Source organism: Narcine bancroftii, unplaced genomic scaffold, assembly GCF_036971445.1.
Source record: "Narcine bancroftii isolate sNarBan1 unplaced genomic scaffold, sNarBan1.hap1 Scaffold_835, whole genome shotgun sequence".
Classification (NCBI taxonomy): domain Eukaryota; kingdom Metazoa; phylum Chordata; class Chondrichthyes; order Torpediniformes; family Narcinidae; genus Narcine; species Narcine bancroftii.
The window spans coordinates 1-20,659 of NW_027212336.1; the positions used below are offsets into that span (position 1 = coordinate 1).

At 52.1% G+C, this 20,659-nt stretch overlaps 1 protein-coding gene across 1 annotated transcript in view; it reads left to right on the forward strand.

The window, feature by feature from the left end:
- Positions 1 to 203: 203 nt before the first annotated feature.
- LOC138751214 (von Willebrand factor A domain-containing protein 3A-like) overlaps positions 204 to 20,659 on the forward strand; it is a gene marked incomplete at its 5' end in the record, with an annotated part of 29,995 nt that continues 9,539 nt past the window's right edge. The window contains 19 exons of the mRNA XM_069913255.1: positions 204 to 329; positions 2,522 to 2,630; positions 3,593 to 3,658; positions 4,113 to 4,238; positions 5,448 to 5,586; positions 6,000 to 6,103; positions 6,592 to 6,672; positions 6,848 to 6,942; positions 7,196 to 7,315; positions 7,961 to 8,035; positions 8,165 to 8,303; positions 9,843 to 10,035; positions 14,550 to 14,620; positions 14,813 to 14,971; positions 15,671 to 15,761; positions 16,415 to 16,513; positions 18,371 to 18,468; positions 19,043 to 19,195; positions 20,171 to 20,279. Coding sequence (XP_069769356.1) covers positions 204 to 329; positions 2,522 to 2,630; positions 3,593 to 3,658; positions 4,113 to 4,238; positions 5,448 to 5,586; positions 6,000 to 6,103; positions 6,592 to 6,672; positions 6,848 to 6,942; positions 7,196 to 7,315; positions 7,961 to 8,035; positions 8,165 to 8,303; positions 9,843 to 10,035; positions 14,550 to 14,620; positions 14,813 to 14,971; positions 15,671 to 15,761; positions 16,415 to 16,513; positions 18,371 to 18,468; positions 19,043 to 19,195; positions 20,171 to 20,279 — 2,153 coding nt within the window. The remainder of the gene's footprint in view (positions 330 to 2,521; positions 2,631 to 3,592; positions 3,659 to 4,112; positions 4,239 to 5,447; positions 5,587 to 5,999; positions 6,104 to 6,591; positions 6,673 to 6,847; positions 6,943 to 7,195; positions 7,316 to 7,960; positions 8,036 to 8,164; positions 8,304 to 9,842; positions 10,036 to 14,549; positions 14,621 to 14,812; positions 14,972 to 15,670; positions 15,762 to 16,414; positions 16,514 to 18,370; positions 18,469 to 19,042; positions 19,196 to 20,170; positions 20,280 to 20,659) is intronic.

The window sequence follows — 20,659 nt, forward strand, 5'->3', positions numbered from 1 at the left end:
TCTAAAAAATGGTCTGTGACAAGAATTTTTTAAGGTGATTTTCACGATCAGCAGCCCAAAATCCATAAAATACACCCAAAAGTGATCAGGAAGCAAAATGTTCATTGTTCAGTGTTATCATGGATACATTATCTAAGATGCATTGTGGCTGATATATCAGAGCTGATACCTTGCCAGTCTCACACCTGCCCTGTACTTTGCAGGCTAGATGAAGCCCACGAGTGGGTTCAGGCTCTCCCGCCCAGTGGAAGCTGCAACCTGCTGAAGGCTCTGAATAGAGTGTTGAGAGTGAGACACCTGGACTCGCTGCTGATCATCCTGGGGACGTGGTGAGGAGATACCTGGCCATGCCTTCTTGATTCTGGAAGGTTCTGATTGTTACCGACCCTGGTTTGAGTCCCACTCCAGCCAGGAGAGTGCATGGTCAGGCTGAGACCTGGGGAGTGCTGCACCATGAGAGGTGGGAGCGGATCACTCGTTGGCCAGGAAACTGTCATGTCAGGTCCGAGGATGGAGGAGTAGGCCCCATTCCTAACTGAACCAACCATTGCTAAATCCATCTTCTGTTACCAGTACTGATGGGATCTTGCTAAGCAAAAACTGCTGCATTTTTGACACAGACTTGTAGTGGAAAGGGCCTCTGCCCCAAAGACCCAGGTGTGGTAGGTGAACTGTCTCTGTGGTGTTTGCACGATCTGCCTCTTCTGGATTAATTGAGCTGGAAAGGGAGCAAAAAGATTTCACCAAGAATTGAAGGCTAGAGTTGTCAGGAGAGTGAAAACACGACGCTGGAGAAACTCAGCAGGTCAAACATTTGTCTTTATGTAGCAAAGATAAAGACACAGAATCAACGCTTCGGCCTTCAGCCTTTATCAAGGTTCAAGCAAAACGTCAGCTGGCGTCTGAACAAAATGTGTTGGTGGGGAGGAGTACAGACCAACAGGCAGGAGGTAATGGGTGGATAAGGTAGGAAGGGCACATCAGCAAATGGGGAGAAGGGATGGCTCCGTGAATGGAGAGGGAAGGGAGATGAGAGTTGAAGGAAAGAAGACAAGGATGGGGGAGAGCAGGTGAGCAGAGAAGTGAATGTTAATGCCATCCAGTTGGAGAGATGGAAAATCAAGCGTTGTTCCTCAGTTTATGGGTTATCTTGGTGGGATAGTACACAAGGCTATGGACAGACATGAGTATGGGAGTGGGTGCAGCATTGAAGTTGGACACTGGGAGGTCCCAGACACTGAGCAAAGGTGCTCAGTGAAGTAATCTCCCAGTCTGCGCCGTCTCCCGATGTAGAGAAGGCCACAAAGGGAGCTCCGGATGCAGAAGATAACTCGCACGGACTTGGCAAAACAATCTCCCAGTCACTCCAGTGTAGAAAATGCTACAAAGGGAGGACCAGATGCAGTACATAACTCATTCAGACTCACAAATGAAGTGTGGCTTCACTTGAAAGGACTGTTTGAGGCCTGAATTGTTGATGAGAGAGGAGCTGTGGGTACAGCTAAACTGAAACCTCCCAAATATTGGAGGAACAACACCTCATCCTCCAACTGGGTGGCATCAACAGCAACTTCTCTGGCTTTTGATTAACCCCCCCCCATCCCCAAACCCCACTTCTTCCCCCAGCACCTTCCCCCATCTCTGTCTCTCCCCTAGTGTTTTTTTTTAGACAGTAATGACAGAAAAATTTAACATCTATTAACATAATTGCTCACCTTGTGGTGGTTTACACTCCATCCCTTAAGTTCCTTTGTGCGTTAGTCTCGGGGCTTTTTTGTGGAGCAACATGGCCTGAGTCATCAGCTGGGCGTTGGATTCACAAGGTGAGCTTTGTGGTGCAGTTTAGACTCCAGGCTTCCCCCGAAAAGTAGTCGGGATCCTGCAGGATAAATCATGGGGCAGGAATTAACTCAAAATTCCTGAACTTCCCTTTTTAGACTGGCCGAGTAGTGGCAAATTTTGTTGATGGTGCCGTTACATGGCCTGTCTAAAAACCAGACCTGTCTCCTTTTTCACAGACATGATAAATTCTAACCTCTCCCCTTATCTTATCCAATGAACACCTGTTGTTGGTCTGGGTTCCTCCCCCAGCCAGGGCTGTCTGAATTCCTGCTTCTGGGGGCTCACTCCCCGAAGAAGGGCTCAGCCCCGAAACATCAGCGACATATCTTGGCTGTTTATAGTTGCTGTAAAGACCGGCTGTGTTCCTCCAGCATTTCCATGTACTTTAATTTAATCCCCCGATTCTGTATGTCTTTGGAACGTGGGAGAAAACTGGAGCACCCGGGGGAACCCATGGAGTCACAGGTAGGATGTGCAAACTCCACACTGACCGTGCCAGGTCAAGGTCGAACCGGGGTCTCTGGGGCTGTGAGGCAGTGGCATCACCTGCTGCCCACTGCCCCTCCCTCCCCTCTTAGCTTTCCACATCCAATCCAGCCCACCGACGGTCGACAGCTTTAGGAAAAGGAACATGAAAGGATGCGAAAGGCGCCATACAAATGCAGCTCCTCTCTTGCAGCCCAGACCAGCCTACCGAGATTCTGTGGGACTACATGCAGCAGTGCCTGCTGGGAAGGCAGCTGCCCATCCAAGCTGTCGCTTACGACCTCAGCAGTCACATGACCCAGGTGAGGGCACTGACGCGCAGCTATCAGAGCGGGAGGGTAAACCCTGGGCTCTCTGGGGTGATGGGGTGGGAGTGGGAACCTGTACACCCCACCCCCACCACCCGGGCTTTCCCTCCACCAATGAGCCAAGGAACATCTGCAGAAGGAATCCACTGGGAGATGGGGCCAAATCAACATGTGGATCTTTCAGTGTTCACATGTCACCAAGTGCCCACGATGCTGGAGAAACTCAGCAGGTCGAACAGTGTCCTTTATAGAGCAAAGATTGGCGGTGCTGTGGATGGTGAGGAAGGCTTTCAAAGCTTGCAGAGGGATCTAGACCAGCTGGAAAAATGGGCTGAAAAATGGCAGATGGAGGTTAATGCAGACAAGTGTGAGGTGTTGCAGTTTGGAAGGACAAACCAGGAAAGGAGGTACATGGTGAACAGTCGGTCACTGAGGAATGCAGTAGAACAGAGGGACCTGGAAAAGTGGCGTCACAGGTGGATAGGGTTGTAAGAACTTCTTCCATATTGGCCTCCATAGGAGTTGGGATGTAATTTGGAGTATTGTGGTCACTGAACTACAGGAAAGATATCTGTAAGATAGAAGAGTGCAGAGAAGATTTTCTAGGATGTTGCCTGGACTTCAGGAACTGGGTTACAGGGAAAGGTTAAACAGGTTAGGGCTTTATTCCCTGGGCTGTAGAATGAGGGGAGATTTGATAGAGGGATTTAAAATTGAGGGAGATAGACAGAGTAAATATAGATCAGCTTTTTCCACTGAGGGGGCAATGAGATACAAACCAGAGGGCATGGGTTAAGGGTGAAAGGTTAATGGTGACTGGTTAACAGAGACTAGTTAACAGTGGCTGTTTAATTGTGCCTCTGATTAACAGTGGCGATGGTTAACGGCAACTCTAGTTAATGGTGACTTGTTAACAGCAGCTCTGGTTAATGGTGACTATCCTTCCCTGTCCCCAGGAGTTGCTGCGATCCCTGGCAGAGACCACAGGAGGGTCCTACCACTGCTACAGCAGCCAGACTCAGGTACTCGTGCTTTCCACATCCTTTCCACATGCTTCCAATCCCCACTTCCGAAGCTGTTGCCAAGGGCATTTCCAGGCCAATGGGTACCTCGGCAACTAGATACCCTCCTGGAGACCTGGGATAAGTCAGGCAGCCTCCATAGGAGGAGAGGTGTGGGGGAGAGGTCCAACAGGCCTTGGGGTGGGTGTCAGGGTAGTAACTGGTCCTGTCCGGCTGGCCTCAGGTTGGGGGTGAGGAGTGAGGGGTCACATAGTGACCAGTCCCTTCTGGCTTTTTTTGGTGAGGGAAGGGGTAACATAGTAACCATTCCCATCCCACAGGCCTTGGGGTCGGGGTTAGTGTAGTGATAGTTCCCAACCAACGGAATGAGGGGTGAAGGGTCATGGTAGTGGCCAGTCCCCTCCAGCAAGCCTCAGGATCATAGGTCAGTGTAGTGACCAGTCTCCTCCCACAGGCCTGTTGGGGCAGTGACCTTGATGCCTTGGCTGGAGAGATGCAGCGTGCGGCCGACGTGTTGGAGAGAACGGCAGAGCTGAGGCAGGGGCTGGTCGGAGACGCTGTGCAGAACCTTCTGGAAAAGGTGAGGAAGCCAGGAATTGGGGAGGGGTGGGGAGAGGGGGTGGTGTGAGGAACATGGGCTGGAGAGGATGAGGAAGCCATTTGGCCTTTTGGGCCTGCATCACCACCCAACACAAGCTTGGGTCTGTGTGTCTCCTGCCATTCCAGGCATCAGTCTATGCACAGATACCATCCCTCTGCTTCCTAGAGAACTGAACTATCCTGGTCACTCCACTCTCGGGGCAGGGAGCAGAAGACCACTCTGTTCTTCTGTCCTGTTCCACCTCTCAACATGACTGTAGCTGATCACGTGACCAACCCCCTTCACCAGTTGGATCACAGCGTTCTGTGCCAGGGAGTTCCCCACGTTCACAGCTCTTCAAGTGAAGATGGTTCTCCTCATCTCAGTACAAAATTGCTTTCCCCACCTTCTGAGACCGTGACCCATTGTCCTGACTTCTCTGACATCCAGAACATTCTTTCTGCTTTGAAACGGTCCAGTTCCGTCAGAATTTGGTGGGGTGGTTAGTGTGACACTGATACAGCACCAGTGACCAGGATTTGAACCCTGTGCTGTCTGTAAGGAATTTGTATGATCCCCCCGTGTTTGTGTGGGTTTTCCCCCGGGGTCTCTGGTTTCCTCCTGCCCTTCAAAATGTACTGGGAGAGCAGGTTAATTGGGTGTAATTGGGCAGCATGGTTCATGGGCCTGTTACTGTGTTGTATGTCTAAATTTAAACCTTTTAAATATTTAGGAGTGGTCACACCAAGGCATTACACAAATCTGGAACAACCTCCCTGATTCTGCATTCAAAGCAGGAGAGTGGAGGGTCTCTGTCTGAGATGGAGTGGGGGTCAGGGTTTGTGAACCCGGGGTGAAGGGGAGGGGGATTGTGGAGGAGTGTGGATGGGTATAGGGTTAGAGTCATAAACCCAGGGTGAAGGGGAGGGGGGTTGTGGGGGAGTGAGTGTGGGTGTGTATGTGGTCAGGGTTCATGAACCCAGGATGGGGGTTAGGGGGAGAGGGGTTGTGGGGAAGTGTAGATCCGTATGGGGTCAGGCTCGTAAACCCAGGATGAATGAGAGGGGGACAGGGGTTGTGGGGAAGTGTAGATCCGTATGGGGTCAGGCTCGTAAACCCAGGATGAATGAGAGGGGGACAGGGGTTGTGGGGGGGTGCGGATAGGATACAGGGTGAGGAATGTTTGACCCTTTTCTCTGTTGGGACCAGGTGTCAATGGAAATTGCTGGAATGCCACCTGCTCAGTTGCTACCCCGGTCACCCAACCACGAGGGTCCACTGTCTATCGAGACCCCCAGCTTCCTCCCCAGAACTTCAGAGCAGTGGCTGAAAGAGAACGGACTGAGAGGTGCTGAGGATTCCCAGCTCCCGTCGCCGCCTTCCTCCCTGATGGATCCTGGCATGACCTCTGACCCTCCCATGACCCTGCTACGGCCTCTGTCCCTACCCATGACTCCTGCTGACTGGCCCTGCCCATGACCTGTGACTCTCCCCATGACCCTCTCTGCGACCTGTAAACCTCATCATGACCTGTAACCCTTCATGTGTCTCCCATCCCACTGACTGACCCTCTCTGTGACCTCTGACCCTCCTGACTTGGGTCTCCTCGCTGCCGCCCTCAAGACCCTTCCCCTTATAACCCTACCTAGTAACCACTATAAAACCTTGGTGACCTCCCCACATTCTTCTCATGATCCCTACCTCGCCCCCCCCCATGCTTGTGTGGGATCCTGCTGTGCACTGACCCTCTCTGCCCTGCAGCCCGGAGGTTGGGGCTGTACCAGTTCTTGGCCCCAAACGCCTTCGCCCCCCGGGAGGGCTTCGTTGCCGTCCTTAACAAGACCGTGACCTCTACCCTGCACCAGGTAGGCCCAACCTTCCAGCACCTTCCAGAATGCCCCTGCGTTAACGGGTGGGTGAACGGGGAGGGGTTGACGGGTGGGTGAACGGGGAGGGGTTGACGGGTGGGTGAACGGGGAGGGGTTGACGGGTGGGTGAACGGGGAGGGGTTGACGGGTGGGTGAACGGGGAGGGGTTGACGGGTGGGTGAACGGGGAGGGGTTGACGGGTGGGTGAACGGGGAGGGGTTGACGGGTGGGTGAACGGGGAGGGGTTGACGGGTGGGTGAACGGGGAGGGGTTGACGGGTGGGTGAACGGGGAGGGGTTGACGGGTGGGTGAACGGGGAGGGGTTGACGGGTGGGTGAACGGGGAGGGGTTGACGGGGAGGGGTTGACGGGTGGGGTGAATGGAGAGGTGGACGTTAACGGGTGGGTGAATGGGATGGTGGACATTAACAGGGAGGGGACATTAACGGGTGAGGCAGGAGGTTAACGGCTGTGTCTGGATCTCAGAGAGCCATGATGCAGATGGAGTGGCATGATAGGACGGTGAGGAATCTGCACGTGGACCCTCCCCAGCTCTACAAGTATCAGGTGAGACCACCCTCACCCTCCCCAGGTCTACGAGAATCAGATGAGACCCTCCCCTCACCCCACCCCTCCCCAATCTTTCTCACCCCTCTGCTCCTTCACCTCTCCGGTCACTTCCTTCCCCCCCCCCCTCATTCTGACACTCCCCAACTTACCACTGACTCTATGCTTGCCCCAGAGGTGCCTGGCTCGAGCTGTGAGGAGGTTTGAACACAGAATCCAATGGTTGTCCACAAGAGGCAGGAGGATATGGGGTACCCTTTGTGAAAAGAGGTCAGTGCTTAACCCCATGACCCTGGGACGTGATCTTAGTGACCCTGAGGTGGTGACCTGAGGACGTGATCCTGGATGCTGACCCCAATGACCCTAGGGTGGGGACCTTGGGATGCTGATCCCAGTTATCCTGGGGTGCTAACCACGATGACCCTAAGGTGCTGACCCTAAGGTGCTGACCCTGGTTCCCCATGGTACCGGAGGGTGGGTCGGGTGCTGTGTGACGACGTCACTGTGATATGTACCACTGCAGGGTGATGGTAGTGTTGGACCTCTCGCTCGACAACTCCCAGAACCTCGTCCGTCTGCAACATGCCCTGCGGATGTTGCTGGAACAACAGCTGGCTGACAAGGAGAGCTTCAACGTCCTAGCGTGAGTGACCCTCTTCCACCTCTCCGCCCACAGAATCCATCCCCTTTATGCCACGAATCCACCCTCCTCGCAGAGCCCACCCACTTTAGAGCCCACTGCTCCTACCCTTCTCTCAGCTTTCCTCCCCCTCCCATTCCTTTCACCACATCTGCTGTCTACCCCTCCCTCTGCCACTTCCTCTCTCCCCTCCCTCCCCTTTCCCATTCCCTCTTCCACCACTTCCCCTCATCCCCTCACCCCTTCTCCTTTTCCCTCCCTCTCCCCTCCTTTTCCCTCCCTCTCCCCTCCTTTTCCATTCCCACTCTTCCCCCTCACCCCTTAACTCCCCATCCCCTTTCTCACCCTACCCCCTCACTCCTCACCTCCCTTCTCTTTCTCCCTTTTCCTTCTCCATTTCCCCCTCTCTCACCCCCTCCCAATCAACCCCCACCCCCTCTTTCACCCCCTAACTCCCCATCAACCTTTTCCCCCCTCTGTCACTCCCATCCCCTCTCACCCCCTCACCTCCCCTCTCTCCTGCCCCCCTTCTCTCTTACACCAGACCCCATGGGTTGCTGACGATCACCCACAGCCAGTGTGGTGAGCCTGGGTGTATCACCATTCTTGCTGGGACTTTAACCATATGTCGCACTTCCCCCTGTCAAGGTTTGGCTCTGAGGTCCGACGCTACCAGCCCACCTTGGTCCCCGTGACCCCCTCCAACCTGCAGGCTGCCTGGAGGTGAGTTGCTCTAGCGCCTGTAACTTCAGCCCTCTCTTGGGGCTCCTCCCAGACCCTTTCCCCATCGGACCCTCCTGCTTCTGTCCCAGTGCTAAAACCCCCCCCCTCCTTTCTCTGTCCCGCTCCCAGATGGTGCCTAGCTCAGCGGTGTGAAGGCAGCCGGAACTTGCTGGCCGTTCTGAGGGTAGTGCTGGAGATGGGCGCCATCACTCTGCGGGGATCCTGCGGGCTCTATCTCCTCACTACTGGCATGTCTGACCAAACCACGGTAGGGCTGCAACCTGCAGATGCTGTAAACCCAAAATAAAGTCAGAGAGTGGCAGTCAAGCAGTGAGTTTGGACTGAGATGGGTTCTCCACTGGGACATCGTTTAACCGGTTTGAATAGGGCAGGGGAAAATCCCAGGGCACGGAGTGTGCTGGTTAGGAGTCACGTTACATCTGTATGAAATGTTGGGGAGACCACATTGGGTCAGCCAGGAGGACAAAGAGTACTGAGCTGGAAAAGGGGCAGAAACAATTCACCAGAATGTTAATTTAAGTTACTTGTCGCAAGTTAAATGTTGGTTGTTTTGAGAGCAGACCATTTAGACATCTCATACATGGCACGGTTAGCATTAATGCAACACTGTTACAGCACCAGTGATCGGGACCAGGGTTCAAATCCCACGCTGTTTGGGAGGAGCTTGTATGTTCTCCTCATGGTGCATGGGTTTTCCCTGGGGGCTCCAGTTTCCTCACTCCCTCCAAAATGTACAGTGGGGTTGGATAATTGGGCAGCACAAGGTCGTGGGCCGAAATGGCCGGTTACTGTGCTCGATGTCTAAATTTCAATTTAAACTTGAAGTACAGGAGTGCAGAGATCAGTTGGGATGGAGCAAAGGCATCATTGTTTTACTGATGTGGGGATCATTCAAGACCCGTTCAGTCTGAGGCTGGATGATCTCACGCTTGTGAATCCTCTTCCAATTGGGGGCGGTGGGGTGGGGTGAAGAGAGTGCAACTGGGGGTGAGGCATGTGGGCTGCATGTCTGAGGCAGTGGGGGGGTGTGGGAGAAGGGGAGGGGGCATGAGGGGTGGCTGCACTGAACCCTGTGATGTCAAGCGGGTAAGGTGTGAGACACTTCCTCTGGCTGGGAGGGTGACATGGCTCAAAGTAGCGGGGAGAGCCGTTGCGTTGAATGGTCTCCCTGTCCCTTGCCTGCCTCCCTTCAATGGGCTGAATGGTCTCTCTGATGGGCTGACTGCCCTGATAGGCTGAATATCCTCCCCAATGGACTGTTTGGCCTTGATGGGCTGAATAGCCTCTATCGAGGGGCTGAATTTCTTCCCTCGATTGGATGATTGCCCTGATGGGCTGAACATTCTCTCAGAGGACTGAATAGTGTCCCCTCTTCCGATGGGGTGATGTGTCTCTTGATGGGCTGAATAGTCTCATCTGATGGGTAGAACAGCTATTGATGGACTGGATGGCCTTCCCAGATGGGCTGACTGTCTCCAGTGGGCTGAATGGCCTTTCTCGATGGGCTGACTGTTCCCAGTGGGCTGAATAGCCCCTCATGGGCTGAAAAGCATCCTGATGAACTGATTGCCCTGTGATGGACTAAATAGCTTCTCTCAATGGGCTGACTGCCCTGATGGGTTGAATGGCCTCTGTTGATGGGCTGAATGGTCTCCCCACTAATGGGCTGAAAGGACTCCCTTGATATGCTGTATGGCCCCCCCAAAGGGCTGAATGGCCTCTATGATGGGCTAAATGACCCCTGATGCTCTTGCAGTCACTGAACTATGCCTCCTTGCTGCCTCAGGATTCTGTCACCAGCTACGTTGCCGAGATGTGTGGGGGCAGCGATCTCCACCTTCATGTCTGCCTGCTCACCACTGACTGCGGCCTGGACAGGAACCCAGTCCCGCGTTATGCCTCCCCGAGGGAGACGGCGGACGCGATGCGGGAACTGGCACGGGCAGCTCGTGGGAGGTTCCACTGGTTCCAGGACTCAGGTGAGTAGTGCAGGTCTGAGGCTGGACACCAGAGAGCGAGGTCACCTTGGAGATCAGCCATGGACCCAGGCAGGGGACATGTACATATGCAGGCCCAGGAGGGGGCTGTGTTTTCACACACTGACCCAGGTGGGGCTGTGTTCACAAGCAGACCCAGACAGGGGACACATTTGCAGGCAGACCCAGGCTGGGGCTATGTTCATACGCATACCTAGGCTGCGGCCACATGTCACATGCTCACCTCCCTACCACCAGCGCAGTTCACAGCGCAGGAACAGACCCTTCAGCGCAAGGTGTCCATGCCGACCTGAGCTGTTCCCCTCTGTCTGCGTTTGCCCCATCTCCCTCATTCCTCTGTGCCTACAACTAACACCTTTGAAACGTTGTAACTGTCCGCCCACTTCCCCCGGCAGCTCGTTCCACTCACCCCACCGTCCTCTGGGTGAAAACATGCCCCTCTGGACCCTTGTAAATCTTTCCCTGTCCTTGCCTCAAACCTGTGCCCTCTAGTATCACACCTCTACCCTGGGGAAAAAGACCATGGTCATCCACCTTATCCAAGATGATTTTGTAAGGTCATCCCCTCACCCTCCAAGGATTACAATCCCAGCTCATCCAGCCTCTCGTTATGTCTGAAGCCCTCCAGTCTCTAAGTATTTTCTGCACCCTTTTAATCTTAACCCTCCTCCAAAGGTTGATGAAGGGCTCAAGTCTGGAACACTGATTCTATAGACAATAGACAATAGGAGCTGGAGTAGGCCCTTCGGCCTGTCGAGCCAGCACCACTATTTTACAGATCATGGCTGATCACTACCATCAGTACCCCTTTCCAGCCTTATCCCCATAACCCTTAACTCCTTTGCCCACTAGAGTCTTATCTAACTCTCTTTTGAACATAATCAGCGAATCTGCCTCTACCACCCTCTGTGGCAGAGCATTCCACAGATTCACACTTCTCTGGGTAAAAAAATGTTTTCTCATCTCCGTCCTAAAGGGCCTACCCTGTATTCTTAAACTATGCCCTCTAGTCCTCGTCTCCCCCATCATTGGGAACAAGTAATCCGACTTCACCTTGTCTATCCCCCTGATGATTTTATATACCTCAATATTGTCCCCCCTCATCCTTCTAAACTCCATCGGATACAAGTCCAGTTTTTCTAGCCTTTCAGCATATGTCAACCCCGCCATCCCTGGAACTAACCTTGTAAATCTGTGCTGCGCACCCACTATAGCCAGTATGTCCTTCCTCAAAATTGGAGACCAGTACTGGATGCAATATTCCAGGTGGGGTCTCACCAGGGCCCTGTACAACTGCAGAAGGGCGTCTCTGTTCCTATACTCCAATCCCCTCTTTATGAAACCCAACATGCCATTTGCCTTCTTCACAGCTTTCTGAACCTGCATGTTAGCCTTCAGTGACCGGTGAACAAGTACACCCAGATCCATTTGCACCTCCCCACTCCCTAGCTCGTCTCCTATTATTGCCCCCAAAATGGATAACCTCACATTTGCTCACATTGAACGTCATCTTCCATTTAGCTGCCCACACCCCCAACCTGTCCAAGTTCCTCTGCATTTTCCTGACATCTTCCTCACACCCCACACCACCACCCAGTTTAGTGTCGTCTGCAAATTTGCTCATGTTATTAATAATCCCCTCATCCAAAGCATTTACATAAATTACAAACAACTGAGGACCCAATACTAATCCCTGCGGCACTCCACTCGTCACATCCTGCCATCCTGAAAAAGACCCGCTTACTCCAACCCTTTGTTTCCTATTTCTTAACCAATTTCCTATCCATGTCAGCACCTTACCTCCAATTCCATGCTCCCTGATCTTGCCCACTAGTCTCCCGTGCGGTTCCTTATCAAAGGCCTTCTGGAAGTCCAAATACACCACATCCACTGGCTCTCCCAAGTCTACCCTCTTTGTCACATCCTCGAAAAATTCCAGAAGATTAGTCAAGCATGACTTGCCCTGAAGGAATCCATGCAGACTAGCCCTTATACTATTATTTCTGCCTAAGTGTTCTGCTATTACTCCTTTTATGATAGATTCCAATATCTTCCCCACCACTGACGTCAGGCTGACCGGTCTATAATTTCCCGTTTTCTCCCTCCCTCCCTTCTTAAAAATCGGCACCACATCAGCCACTCTCCAATCCTCAGGGACCTCCCCCGAATCTATGGAACTTTGGAAAATGTCGACCAGTGCCTCCACAATTTCCATAGCAACTTCTGGGATGCAGCCCATCAGGCCCTGGGGATTTATCAGCCCTCAGTCCCAACAATTTATTCACAACCTCCTGCTTCTAGATCCGGATATCCATTAGATCCCCTACTTCCCCAGGAAAGTTCCCCAAGTCTCTTGATACCGCATGACCACTACCCCCTAACTGACCAAAACCTATATCCTCCTTGGTGAAGACCGATGCAAAGTATTTGTTAAATTCCTCAGCCATCTCCTTGTTTCCGGTAATAATTCCACCCTTTTCCATTCTTAATGGACCAATTTTAGACTGACCCAATTTCTTCCTCTTCACATATTTAAAAAAGCTTTTGCTATCCTCCATTATGTTATTTGCTAATTTCCTCTCATACTTAATTTTCCCCTCTCTTAGTTACCCTCTGATGCTGATTCTTTATCTTTGCTATATAAAGTCCATTCTTTGACCTGCTGAGTTTCACCAGTGTGGTGTGTTTTTACCTTAACTCTCTTTTAGCTGGGAGCCCAGAACTGCACACAATACTCCGAGTGGTCACTGTGTTGGGGTAGAGGCTACAGACGCTGTGATTGTGGTAAACACATCAAAATCTGGAGCAACTCAGCCACTCTTTTCAGCATCTATGGGAGACAAAGATCTATCGCCAACGTTTCGGGCCTGAGCCCTTCTTGAAGGATACGTTGAGTTCCTCCAGCATTTCAGTGTGTTCACCATGTAGTTAGTCCTGTACAGCTGTAACATGACGTCACTGCTCCTGCACTCGGTGCCCTGTCCAACGGAGACAAGTGTCTTCTCTGCTCTGCACACTCGTGTCCCTATTTTAAGGGAACTATATACCTGTACCCTGGCATCTCTCTGTCCTACCTCACTTCCCCGGGCCGTGCTATTCACTCTGCCCTGGTTTAACCTCCCTAAGTTCAACTCTTCACACTCACCCGTGTAAAATTCCATCTGCTATTCCTTGGCCCAGTTCATCGAAATCAGGTCAAGTACAACCTGACGGAACAGTGTTCTCCGGTCCTTGGTGCAAAACACACAACCAGACATAACACACAGTCAGACAGATATACATATGCAGGACAGTATTTCATCTATACAAATAAATAAATAAATGTTGCTTCATTAATATGAGAGTCTTGGATGGTCAGTGTGAGCAGTTCCTTTGGTCGTTCAGCGTTCTCACTACCCGTGGGAAGAAGCTGTTCCTCAGCCTGGTGGTGCTGGCTCTGATCCTCCTGTATCTCTTCCCCCAATGGGAGCAGCTGAAAGATCCTTTGTGTGGGGTGGAAGGGGTCCTCAATTATTTTGTGCACCCTCTTCAGACAATGATCCCAGTAGATCACATCGTGGGGGGGGGTGGGGTGGGAGACTAGTGATCCTCTCTCCTCTCTGCCACTCTTATGGTCCTGTGGATTGATCTCTGATCCATTTCTCTGCAGCAACTGTACCCACACTGTGATGCAGTTGGCCAGGACACTCTTGATAGCGCTCCTTTAGAAGGTTGTCTTCTCAGGAAGTGCAGTTGGATGCCTGTGATGATATGTGAGTGGAAAAATGGTTGAGAACCACTTGGTCTAAATCATGTTGTACCCTTAGACCTCCTTCGTCATGGTCCACTGCACCACTTACTTTGGTGTCAACCCTAAACATACTAACCTGCCAACTGCACTCGAGTTCAAATAATTAACATAGGAGCCGGCACCAATCATGTGGCACTCTACAGGCCACAGGCCTCCAGACAGGAGTGGAGGATGCGAGGTTCTGAGAGCTTACCTGGGGATCGGGATGTGTGGGGGGTTATTTAATTTAATTTGGACGTCCAGCACAATAACAGGCCCTTTCGGCCCACGAGCCCATGCCAGCCACTCAAATACTCCAATTAACCTACAACCCCCCGGTACCTTTTGAAGGGTGGGAGGAAACTAGAGCCCCCAGAGGAAACCCACAGAGAACATGTAAACTCCTTACAGACAGCAACGGATATCTGTCGCTGTAATAATGATGCGCTAAGCTAAGCGTGCTGGCATGTACTCTGGGGTGATCTCTGATGTGGAACATTGGGATTGCTGGAGAAGGTGGGTGGGAGATCATCCCCTTGATCCTTGATTGTGGCAGTTACCCATTGTGAGGGTTCCTGCCGTCCACCATGTCTGTGTCTACCCCTGTGGGACTGACTCGACTGACGGGCTGGGGAGCACAGTGCAGGCAGTCTGGACCAACCCAGCTGAAGTCCGTTGCTCCCGGGCAGGGAGATCAGCTCACTGTGGTTTATCTGTTCTGCCCCAGATATTATCGAAAGTGACGACATTCAGCTCCTGTTGGCTGAGGTGGAGAAAGCAGCAAATTATTCCAAGAAGGTATGTTGGCACGATGGTTCCCTGGAAAACATGCTTGCACACCTGTCCGTGTGGTGAGGGGCCTGCCGCGCGTTGAAAGTCCATGTGTTGAGGGTCTGTCCGTGCATTGAGGGTCCATGTGTGGATGCCAGGCGTGCTGGGGTGCAGGGTTTGTGACAGGCGGTGGTTACTGACTGTAGCCTGTTCCTTCAGTGTGCTGCCTTGCTGGACTCCCTCCACCGCCGTTCGGGGGCTCTGTCTCCAGAACATCTGCTAGCAGCTGACAGTGTACCGGCATTGCTGACGCAGGAGATGTCCCGTCCTCCCAGGCTTCTCCCTCCAAAACCCACAGCACTGACGGCAGCCAGAATGGTGAGACCACACACACATCACGTCTGACAGATCACCACCAATTCTGCTTGGGGCTCCCACACTAACACCCCAGCTGTCACGATGTAGCCACCATCACCACCAAATCATCAACAACACAGATCTGGGAGTGTGTGATGGGACGGTGCGGAGGGAGCTTCACTTTACGTCTGACCTTGAGTGCTGTGATGGGTCAGCATCGTTCCCCACACAAGGATGTTGTCTGGATTGGGTTTACAAAGAGAGATTGCAAAGGCTGGGTGTGTTTTGTCTGGAGTGAGGGAGTTGGAGAGGTGATATGTGAGGGAGACACAGGATAGTTGACCAGTGATGGGTTCCCATGGGTGGGGTGGAGGGAAATCTAAAACTAGAGGGCCTGAGTTGGAGAGAGGGAGATTCAGAGGGGATTTGAGTGAGTTGCTGTGGAACTGCGGTGGTGGAGCAGGAACACAGGTTCAGAGGCATCTGGACGGGTACCTGGATGAGGAGCACACGGAGGGGTTGGAATTTTAATGCAGGTGAGTGGGATCATGTAGTCAGTACAGACTCAGTGGGCCAAAGGGCCTGTTTCTCGGCTATACCCTCTGCCTGGAGCAGTTCCCTCTGCCAGTGAGTACTCCACACACGATGAGCCCCAGGAAGCAGAGGCGGTGCGGAGCTGGGAAGGTGAGGGAATAATGCGATCTTCCTTTACCGTTGCAGCGAGCACGGGAGGATGGAGGTGAAGAGTGGGGCCCAGCACTGAAAGCTTTGACCCGGCACCCCTGCATTGGGTCACCAGCCCCCCCTCCAGGTAAGTGCAACCCACCCCTCTCCAGTTAAGTGTAACCCATTCCCCTCCAAGTGAATTCAGCTTATCCCCCCCCCCCGCCATGTTAGTGCTGCCCAACTCAAGGCTCCTTTTATTGCCACATAATAAAACGTGAAAAATGTAATCTACGTGATCATCTCCAACGTTACCCTGCCGTAAGGAAAACGAAGAGTTGCCTTGAGCAGAGCCTGGCACCTCTAACTATAGGAGAAAGAGAAGCAAAAGAGAATCCATTCAGAGTCACCGAGTGTCCGTGGATTTCCCTCCAGCGCCTCCTGCAGCCGTACAGACTCCTGTTCGACACATCGGCCAACCCGAGCTTCAGATCCGAACCTCCCACAAGATCAAGAAGCCTTCAGCGTCTGAAACCCTTCAGGAGCCCTTCTTGCCCTCAACACCCTCTCGAATCCTGGCTCCAATACCTGGTTCCCATGAGCCAGTCTACAGCAGCCTGTGTGGTCTCTACCTCTCTCCCACTCTCTGCTCCTGTCTACCCCTCTCTCTCTCTCCTTCCCCCTTCTCTCTCTCCCTCTCCCCACTGCCTCTTCCCTCACCCCCACCTTCCCCAACCTCATACTGCCCACCTCTCTGCTTCCCCTCTACCCATCCCAGCTAACCCTGTGTTTCTTTGCTAGCCCATCCTGCCACAGCGCGGACCCATCCCTCCACAGGCCGCCGGAGGAAGCGCCAGCTGGTGAGACCGGCATTTTACACGGATGAGGGGATTAAAGTGGGTGAGTCCAGCTATGAGCATGGCCCTTTACCCATCACATTTCTGCATGGAGACAGGTCCTTTGGCCCATAAAGTCTGCTGACCGTCCCATAGAATTTTATGGTGTGGAGACAGGCCCTTCACCCATCACATCTCTGCTGACTGCCCTGTATGGTGTCTTCCTGTACTGGCAGCAACAGGCAGCCAACATTGTAAAGGACCCCCACCACCCTGGTCACAATCTCTTCTCACTGCTCCCTTCGGGCAGAAGATACAGATGCGTGAAGTCCAGCCCCTCTTGCTCAAGAACAGTTTCTTTCCAACAGTTATTATGCTCTTGAACCTTCCTGTTACACTAATCAAGGACAGCTCCCACACCTCAGATGGACCGTCTGCACTATTGCAAAGTCGCATATTTTATCTGGCACTATGGTAACAGTGAATATTTATTAACCACCTATCTTTGGTTCTTATCGTCTAACTATAGAATACTACAGCACAAAAACAGGCCCTTCAGCCCTTCTCATCTGTGCTGGTTTTATTCTGCCCAGTCCATGTCCCTCCATACTTCTCCTATTCATGTCCAAATGTTTCTTAAATGTTAAAACTGAGCCCGTATTCACCACTTCAGCTGACAGCTCATTCCACACCCCCACCACTCTCTGCGAGTGACTCGTTCCTCACCCCCACCACTCTCCGTGTAAAACGCTTTGCTTTACATCTCCTTTAAATTTCTCCCTCTCAGATGTTGTGCCCAAGGATGGGTTGACTTACCTGGCTAGCTCACTAAACACAGCATTGCACTGTTTTTCAGTATATATGACAACAAACAATTTAATTCAATATCAAAATAATCAAGCTTTCCTTGTCGTGAACATCCCTGGAAGTGAATGGAGAGTTCACTTTTTTCAATCTAAAATCAAACTATGAAATTCAACCCATCGAGTCTGCTCCACCATTCAAATCATAAGCTGGTTCATCCTCCCACTCGGCCCCACTCCCCGGCCTTCTTTCCATAACCCTTGATGCCCTATCTAATCAAATACCTATCAATCTCTACCTTAAATACACCGAATGGCCTCACTTCCACAGCTGCCTGTGGCAACAAGTCACCCCCTGACAACAGAAATGTTTCCGTGCCTCTGTTTTAAATTGAGGGCCTTTGGTTCCCTCTTGTCCTGGATTCACCCACCATGGGAAACATCTTTGCCACATCTACTCTGTCCAGGCCTTTCAGCGTTCAAAATGCCTCTGAGGTCCCCCCCTTCCCCCCTTCATCCTTCTTGCACTCCAAGAGCTGACAGTCATTCATAACTCTTTCATTCCTGGTATCATTCTAGTAAATCTTCTCTGAACCCTCTCAAATACCAGCACGTCTTTTCTCAAATATGGTGTCCAAATCTGCACACAGTTCTCCACACGAGGTCTCACCAGTACATCCTTCCTACATACAATGATTCCGTATTCCCTCCCTCTGACCTTGGGGACTGCAGGTGGGGGTTTCAGCTTGCTTCATCTCTCTCTCCACACAGAGAAGCCCCCATTCTGGTCTGGTGAACTGGTGCTCCTGAGTCAGAGAGAGTAAAGCCATGTGCTGGACTCCCAATGCAGTCCCTCCGAGACAACTGCAGCGACATCTCCACTGATCACGCAATAAATGTGAATGTGCGTGCTCTCTTCCAGTGAGCGGTTAGGTCCATCCAGTAATCCCACATTCCCCTGTGGCACTCCTCCCCTTCCGTGGCTGGCCTTAAAGTTCACCAGCATGGTGCACATTCTGCCCTGGGACAGTTCTTAAGACACCAGCGATTGATGGCTGGGTGGGTTGAGGGTGACTGAGGGGACTCGAGTATGAGCCGTTCCTGTCTCTGTTGGGAAGGTGCCGTGTATCAGACTCAGCTGTGGGCAAGGAGACGGCGGACAGAAATTCCCACCGTGTCGCTGCCGAAAGAGGAGCAGATTTGCTCGACTGCTGAGGTATTCACCCGTCTGCCTTCTGTCCCACCCCCCCCACCCCGGTCATCCGCATCCTGTCCGCAGAATTCCTGAGGGCAATGATTCTGTGTCATTGTGACCCCCCATCCCCTCACCGTGACCCCCCATCCCCTCACCGTGACCCCCCATCCCCTCACCGTGACCCCCCATCCCCTCACCGTGACCCCCCATCCCCTCACCGTGACCCCCCATCCCCTCACTGTGACCCTCCATGCCCTTACCACGATCTCTGTCCCAGCCTCAGATGCATACTTACACTCACACTCATGTGGACAGCACACCAACACAGACAAACACCCACAGACACATACATTGACATACATGCCTTGTGTACATAGAAGACCAGACAGATGTGTACACAACCATACATGTACAGGCACATAAATCTACTCAGTAGGATGCTGCACATACATGTGATAACATTCACGTGCACTCAAACATGCACATGTACACACACTGACATACACACATAAACCTGACCTTCTGCTGAGCCAAGTCACCGTGTTTCTCATCCCATGGTCATTGATGAAAACTACTCCCCACTTTCTTTCGTCAGTGGTTACGGAAGCTGAGTGTGACGAAACTGGGGCTGAACCTACACAGGCTGGTGCGGGGACGGCACTGCAGCCAGAGGAGGTGGTCGGGGCGGAACAGGTGCCCAGCAGTGGCTGCCAAGTACTGCTCGCACTTCCCCACGGTGCAGATCAAGGTGAGCGAAGCTGTGAGCTGTCCCCTCCTTGGATATCCCCCAACCAGACACCCAAGCCACGATGGGGTGGCTCTGAGCAGGATCCTGCTGTACTTCCTGAAAAAACATTGGGGATTATGATAAGCAACTTCAAGCTGAACACAAAGATCATTTCAGATTCCCTGTATCACATTGGAAGTTGGAGAAACATTCAATTCACTTTGAATTCAGCCTGTGTAATCGTATAATGACGCTGACTCATTACGTTAGTTCAACTGACCTAAAAATGTCATGTCGCTGATTTTCGTTTGTACTTGGCATCTGATGCCTCTTGTGTCAGTGTCCAACAATAGTCGGCCAGCACTGATGGATTTCAGTTGCCCTGATCCCGCTTTTCCACAGGCGCAATGTCTTGATGAAACCTTTCACCGTGTTCGTCACTGACGGCACCAAGATTAGCAGGGAAGACGTCCAAGTGCAAATGCAGAGAATGGATTTTCAACGACATGTTGCACTTTACGGTTTTGTCTGCTTGAAGCAGACTTAAAATAGGACAGGAAATCACAAATATCAGTTTTATCTAAAAAACAGTGTGATAGGAAAATTTTCAGGTGATTTTCGTGATCAGCAGCTCAAAATCCATAAAATACACCCAGACAAAGTTCAAGAAGTGAAATCTTTGATATCCAGTATTATCAGTTTATTGCCAAGTAACATCAAAACTCTTTCTGCAGCTGAACAGGAACATAATGAAAATCTATAATAAAGCTAATTGAATTAAAATAAATGAAGCAATAAACCGATAAGATCGATTTCCCAGGGCAACAACAGAGGATGTCAGTTCAGGATGAGTTTGGTCCCATCCTGGTAATGGAGGAGGCGGAGGATGGACATTGGTCGGGGGGGGGGGGGGGGTGGGTGAGGGGAAGGGCTGGGTCCTTGGAGGGAGGTGTGGCTGGGACCCCTCTTGGTCATGTGCTGGTCCTTTGGTTTCAGGGCGAGCTCCGCCACCTGTACCTACAGCCGGATGAACTGGACCACTATATCGGGCAGCTGGAGCAGGTGAAACGCCGGTACTTGGGTCGGCTGCAATGGCTCCTGTCAGGTATGGACTCCACTGTTCAGGCAGTGTCCCTGCAGAGAGAGGCAGGAGGAGATCTCAATGGGTTGGAACTGCAATAAGGTTGGAGTGGGCCAGGCTGGGGGTCGTGAATAGGATACCCAGGTGGAAATGGCGGAAAGCTTCATGTTCATCTCACTCACAACCTGCCCAGGTCCAACCATTTCAACATGAGGGTCAAAAATGCCCACCATTGTCTCGACTCTGCAGGGGCTCCCTGGACATTCATTGCGTCCCTGTTGATGCATCACTGCCCTGTGTACACAGCTCAGGCCATCACACACACCCCCACCCCTCCATCAACCCTCTTAACACATACACACACTCTGGCAAAGCAAACCTTTCCCATCCTCGTCACACTCTCC